This window comes from Rattus norvegicus, chromosome 17, assembly GCF_021556685.1.
Source record: "Rattus norvegicus strain SHRSP/BbbUtx chromosome 17, alternate assembly SHRSP_T2T, whole genome shotgun sequence".
Taxonomy (NCBI): Eukaryota; Metazoa; Chordata; class Mammalia; order Rodentia; family Muridae; genus Rattus; species Rattus norvegicus.
In genome coordinates, this window is record NC_141550.1 from 11,246,218 (window position 1) to 11,253,142 (window position 6,925).

The following is a 6,925-nucleotide window of genomic DNA, read 5'->3' on the forward strand; positions in this document are numbered from 1 at the left end:
GCTCTTATGTTAATGCTTATTATAAATATGAACATTGTGTATTTGTCCCGGGAATTCACATACCAAAGGAGGGGTAGAAACAAAGGCCAGGATGTAAATAATTTCCACAACATGAGGGCATTTTATGATAGAGCTGTAAGCCTATGGAGGGACAAAGGGGAATGTGGGGGTTTGAATGAACTCCCAAAGGCTCATCTGTCTGAATGTTTACTTCCCAGTTGGTGGAACAGTTTGGGAAGGATTAGGAGGTGTGTCACTGGGGGTGTTTTTGTGGTTTCAAAAGCCCACAGAATGTGGACAAGCCCTTCCCTTGGAATGAGGGGGTGGGGACAGAAGGTGAGCAGGCCTCTCTCGGTGGATAGAGAGAAACAGAAAGTGGGCAAGACTGTCTTTGACAGGGTATGCAGGTGGAAAAAGAGCTATGAAAAGCTGTGGAGGACAGAAGACTTGTGGAGGCTGATAGATGGAGGACAAGGAAGAGAGATGGAGAATAGGGAGATTGGTGGTCCCCTCTTCCCATTACCCCTCCCCCAATCTCAGGGGCCCTTTGTGACAGGGACCCAGGAGCTCTGTGATGTAGGCCTGGGAGCAGCTGCTACCACCCAGAGAGAACCATCAGAGATCAGTTGCCTGAGGGCAACAGTGTGAATCAGTCAGAGAACCTTCTCTCCCTGATGCAGCCTGAAGGAATGACAAATTAAAACATTCGCTCAGGCATCCAGTACAAGGCCACGCACTACCTTCACGGAGTGCCAGGCACTTGTAGGGCACGACGGTGCCATGGAAGTACCTTCACTTCCGTTTCCTCCAACCGAATGGATCAGCCTCAGCTTCACGACGTGGGCAATGGACATGATCCTGGCCTTCGCCTGTGGACTGGGCCTCTTCCACCTGTGGATACATTTCTTCCCACTCACCTCACCCTCACCTGCAGAGGGCGCCTCCACCACCACCAAAAGGGTAAGACTGCCTTCCATCCACACAACACAGCCTTCTCTATTAGGGCAACACTTTCCAAATCCAATAGGGAGGTGGCGGACAGGGCATCTCAGCAGACGGGAACCACATCCGCATGAGAACTCACGGGTAGGACGGGGAGAGAGGGCTGCGTGATATCTGCTCTCAGACCTCCTAGAGCAGAAAGAAGCACTATGTCTCAGTGGTCACGGAACTGTGGACCTGGGATGGATAGGCTCCACTAAAAAACGTTCTGAACACTGGTTCCTCTGTCCCCCTCCTCACATTAATGCTCACACAACATTGTCTTGGTCAGCTGAGCTCATGTGAAGAGGGTGATGCACTCCTGGACATAGGATCAGGACTTGAGTCACATCTGGCCTCAGGAAATGACAAGGCAGTTCGGAGCTGAGCTTCAGCTTACTGAGGTGAAAGAACACTGACCAATGACATCCGTGGTGGGTCTCACGGAGACCGTCCACACTTGGGATTTTCAAGGGAAAAGAATACAGACTTACCCCTCATCACAGGGGTGTGAATGGGGCTGCAGGTGGTGTCTGTTATCTCTGTCTATTAGGTGGTGAAGAGGGACCACAACAAGGCCAGGAAGAAAATCAGGACCTTGAAAGGTAGGCTCCTTCCTTCCCCTGGACAGGTGACTTCATCTACCCTGTCCCCAAGGGATGACACCAAATGAGTTGCAGACCATGCGGCTGTGGCTGCATGGAAGGAATCAGAAGTGAAGACATTGCCGAGGTGCTGTGCTCAGAATAAAGCCAGGGACAACCATGGTTGGCTGCAGTCAGGAGGGTGGTGTGGGTAGGACCAGAAACATGCTGCATGCGTCTGCAGGCAAATGGGTTATTTCACTTCTCTAAGACACTTTCCTCTTCCACTACACTGGACCTCCCTCCTCTCCACAGGGACATTATGAAGTCCATGGAGCTCGGCGGAAATGGAAGCCTCCGGTCTATGGTCAGGTCCTATCCCACATGTGCCCAGCACTTAGTGCTTTGGGGCCTGTGGCCTTCTTCAGCAAAGCTTGAGCTCCTGTTTAGTTGATCATTTCCACAGAAGGGACATTGCATTCAGGCTCCCGTAGGCTCTCAGTTCTCTCCTTTACCCACAATCACCCCATCTGTATTTCTAGCTTACAGAGGCTACAGCAGGAAGAGAGGGAAGGATGACAGGGGCCTGCTTTCGCTCCTGCAGAGGTGAGAAGTCTCCAGTGCTCCCTGGCTCCTCACTCCCACGCCTGTGAGGAGATCACTCGGGACAAAGGGCAAGGGCTGACCATGGGACCAGGGGCCCTCTGGGAAGGTGGGGTGCGTGCACAGTGCTACTGTTTAATTCGAGTGTGGAGCTGTGGCTGCAGGTGGCCTTTCCTGCTCAGCCTGTCCACCTCCTGCTGCCGAATGCTCCAAGCTGCAACCTTATGTCCTGTCTCCTGCAGCCTGCTTACTGACACCATCAGCTTTTGCCAGCTCTTAAGAAGAGATGCCTCGGCTCAAGGATCCAGACCAGAAGCTGCCGAAGACCACCAGCCACCTAGGCATTCCACAGAGCAGTCTATGGCCAACTTGCCTCTAGTGGCCTCCTTCCCTCTGGTCAAGGAACACTTGCTGCACAAAGATTCAACTTTGTCACCTACCCTGCTAAATTCCCTTACTTGTAAGGAATCACAAACACTTACATGTGATTCTACCCCACCAGTGACGACAATGCCAAAAATGCATCCTTTACCACGACCATGTGGACCAACCTCCCCATCCTGTCCTCAAGATCCAGTGTTCTGCTCTCCATCCGAGACAGACCAAAGCATGACTCCTCCTCCTTCTCCTCCTCTTCCTCCTCCTCCTTTTCCTCTGATCTCTCTTCCTCCTCCTCCTCCTCTATCCCTTCCTCCCTCTCTTCCTCCTCCTCTTTCCCTTCCTCCCTCTCTTCCTCCTCCTCCTCTTTCCCTTCCTCCCTCTCCTCCTCCTCCTCCTCTTCCTCCTCCTCCCCTTCCTCTTTTTCCTCCTCTTTCTCTTCCTCCTCCACCTCCTCCTCTTCCTCTTCCTCTTCCTTCTCCTCCTCCTCCTCCTCCTCCTCCTCCTCCTCCTCCTCGATGTGAGTGGAAAACACAACTAGCGACCTCACGAAGCACATCTCCTCCAGCTTTGCCTTGTCCCATGGCAAGCCCCCCAGGCCTTGAGCACTCAAACATGTCTCCTTCAAGCTCTTCCTGGTACAAGGCGGCTGCCAGGACCTGGTGTCATTCTAAGTGGTCACAGGATGAGACCCTGCAAGAGGATCTCCATTTCAGCTTCCAGGAGGCCTCATTGTGGACAGACCCTGGATACAGGCAGCTAGAGGCTGGAGAACCCCCGTTCATCAGGCCTGATGTGCAGAAGATACTGGAGCTGCAGATTAGCAAGAGGGTAGAACTGAAGCTCTGGAAAGAGCAAGGAAGGGAGAGCTTTGACCACGCCTTGAGCTGTGTGGGTGATATGCTGCAGTCCTGGAGCAGCGAGCAGGCCATCACCTGCAAGTCAGAGCAGCTCTCAGGTCTCCATCAGCTCTTTTCCCCCAGGGTCTTCTGGAACAAGTCTCAGAAGGACTGCAGGCAGCTTTACTGGGGCCTCCCCTTTCTTCACAGTGAGTCCCTTATGGCTACTGTCAGCATGGTGGGCTCACCACTCGACTCCCCTGCCATCTTTTTCAATGAACTCTCTCCTTACAACTTAAGACAAGCTGAGAGGAATGCAGCTCCACTGCTCTTCTCTCCAAAGCCCTTGCTTCAACACTTGGTCCCTTCCAATCCTTTGACTACAAACGTGCCATGCCCCCGTTCTCCACCAGGGTCTGGAGTCAAAACCCTGGCCCCTGACCCAACCTCCCTCCCAAGCCACCAACCCAATCCACCTCCAACTAGGGATTCCAGGGCTTCCTGCCCCATAGATTCAAAATCCCAACTTATTTTCCCAGTTGCTGTTCAACACCTAGATCAGCACCTTTTGAAGAAGAACCAAGAAAGTAGGAGCGATTTACCTAGTGTAGTGAAAATGTCACAGGAAGTCTCTCATCAACTCATTTCCACCAGTTTAGCTTCCCAGGGACAAGACTCTGTTCTCCACCTCCTGAAGGATTTCACTGACCCCCAGCTCAAAGAGCACCTAGAGCAACACTTAAAAACCAGGTTCTGGAAACATGAGGACCAAAAGATCCAGCTATCTACTTATCTCATGAAGTCTGAGGACAAACTCCCAGGGATGGGTCATGCAGAAGATAATCGAGGGACTTCATGTTCCTCAGCACTGGCAGGAAAAAGCAGCCCGCATGCACAGAGGGTCTCAGCAAAAGGTCCAGAGATACTCCAGACAGGGAAGGACCCATGCTGCGATCTGACAAACGGTCCAGGAAGACCTCTGAGAGATACTGATGGGATCACAGAGGGATCACTGGGCACAGTTCTAGACTCGATCGCTGTGACAGAGGTGGAGAACTCTGTGAGACAGCCAAGAAGCAACTCAGCAGGTCCCCAGCCAGGAGGACCAGGAGAGCAGCAGCTACAAGACACACTGAGGAACCACTTCAGTGAGCACAGCCATGACAATGACAGTATGGTGCCTGTGGGCACTTGCCCTGGAATTCCGGGGGACCACATGGTGGTCCGTCGTGAAAACTCAGAGACCCATTTGGACAACTCAGAAATTGAAAAACCAGAAACAAATATCAAAACGGAGAAGCAGATGTCGTTGAATGATGGGTCCAACTTCAAAGATACTTCTCCTGGGCTTCCCTTGCTAGATCCTGACGTCCAGCAGGTGCTGGAAACTCATCTTTCAAGACACCTGGTGAGGCACAGATGGATCTTGCCCCTCAGAGGCCTCAGGGCCCTACAACTCTTCAAGGTGAACAAGGCTGTAGCTTTGTCACTTCCACAACCCCCAAGTCCCTCTCAGACATCTTTGAAATCTAGGGATGACTCTGTTACAAAAATTGCTGCTGTCCTGGGAGACCCTTTTCAGAAAGGTTCAGAAGGAGATCTGAAAAGAAAAACAGTTTTCCAGAGTCAAACCCCTCCCTCTGCCCTCAACCTTGAATTTCCAAGTGGAACTCGTCCTAGTGACAAATTATGCCCCTCTGAGTCCCCTTCAAATGTCCAGAAGAGCAGAGTGGCTTCCTTGTACAGGACACGCAGCCTTGTAGTCAGAGACCGGCACAGCGACACAGTTCGAGGACCTCGGAATGACAACCCAGTGCCAGGTCCAAACCTACTCAAGAGTGACCATGCCTCACAGGAGAGTGAGGGTGCAGATTTAGGCCTCTCCCATGGGCTGTCAGTTCAGGGGACCATTGTAGACGCCTGCCCAACAACTAGCAGAGATAAAAGGGAGCTGGAGGAGGAGGGGTCCTGTGACTGGGCTCTCAATGCAGAAGCCAGGGAAGTGTCACCCACTCAGAGTAAAGAACATCTGAAAGGTATAGAATCCCTGAAAGTCAATGAAAAACAGTCCCCTTCCACTGCCATTTCCAAGGAGCCAGAAGATTCTGTTACTGCTGTCTTCCTGCAGGACTGTACCACTGGCATGATCTTTCAAGACTGTGGCCCAGAGGTCCTGCTGGACGCAGATCTCCTAGCCTCTCAGGCCTCACAGTCAGGCTTCAGGACTAGGTCCACTACCAGCAAAACATCCTCCAGGGACATGTACCCTTACTTTTCAAGAGGAGGGAATGTGCCCAAGAATATTAAATCTGAAGAACCATGGACTAGCCATATCTATGATGTAACTAAATACAAAGAGGGCTTTAGGGGCCCCAGGCAAGATAGACACCTTTCACAGACAAGACCTGCCCAAGCCTGCTGGTCAGATACTCGTGAAAACAATTCCTCCCCTCTACCAGAAAAAAAAATTGGGGACAGGATAAAAAGTTTTATGACACACATTATGTCAAGTAAAAGAAAAGTGCAGGAGAACTTCCTGCACAAACACAAGGCCTCATCAGTCACTTCCCTAAGTCAAGGCTCAGTCATGAGCAGGGTGTTTCTGCCCCCACAGGTAGCTGAGGCTCAGGACTTCACGATCTCGGTCAGGCCTATTCTACAGGAGAAAGTGGGGGTTGGCCATGCCAGGACAGCCTCAAAGAAAAGTTTGCACAAAGACCCACCCCAGGCTCCTATGGGCAGGCATGTCTGCCTCCACAGGACTGCCACTGCAGAAAGACACGAAACACAAGGAAACACTCCCAAGGTACACAGCCAACCTTCCACAGACAAATGGATGGACTACACCTGCCAGGCCCAGCTGCTCAGAGAGTCTGTGATCAGAACTCAAGCCTGTCAGCACAGGTTACAGCCACCATGTTTCTCAGGCACCCCGGTCTACTCTCCGTGGCACTGCCTGTGCAGAAGTGAGCTGTCTAGAAAAGCAAAAGCTTTTCTACACCTATCGGGATAGGAAATTTCCCCATGAAAAACTAGTCTTTTCAAAAACAAAAACAAAAAAAAAAGAAAAAATAAAACAAAACCATGGTGTCCGAGTGCTAATTGACTGCTTCCCAAGGTAGGCATTAGTTCCTCTTGTGCATCATTACTCTGGAGACACAACCTGCAGGGCTTGACCACAGGGAACATCTCCATCTTCTGGAGAAGACAGCTCTCCACAGGGTCGGTTCAGTGACATTTGAATGACTTCATGCATTAATTGAGCCTATGGAGGGAGGTAGAAAATAAAATGTTCGGGGCCCAGGCAGGGGGTCATGCAGCAGGAGGATGACCTGAAAGGTTCCGTGCATGTAGGTTCAGCCCCTGTGCTTCCAGTACAGACTATGGACTCTCAGGGACCCGTCCGCTGGCGCTCCACCGCAAGCTGGAGGAGCCCTTTATCTTTCCAGTGTCTGGATGCCAACCCAGAAAGCAGTCCCAGAAGATTGTCTAACAGCACATCTGATCATCCGCATGTTCTGGCTTCCTGAATTCTAGACA

General features: G+C 51.5%; 1 protein-coding gene across 1 annotated transcript; it reads left to right on the top strand.

The window, feature by feature from the left end:
* The first annotated feature begins 624 nt into the window (after positions 1-624).
* On the top strand, positions 625-6,475 carry LOC147999990 (spermatogenesis-associated protein 31A3-like). Its single transcript, XM_087591645.1, has 4 exons — positions 625-960; positions 1,535-1,586; positions 2,108-2,171; positions 2,411-6,475. The coding sequence occupies exons 1-4, from the start codon at positions 781-783 to the stop codon at positions 6,396-6,398; spliced, it is 4,284 nt and encodes a 1,427-aa protein (XP_087447771.1). The 5' UTR covers positions 625-780; the 3' UTR covers positions 6,399-6,475.
* Positions 6,476-6,925: the final 450 nt, after the last annotated feature.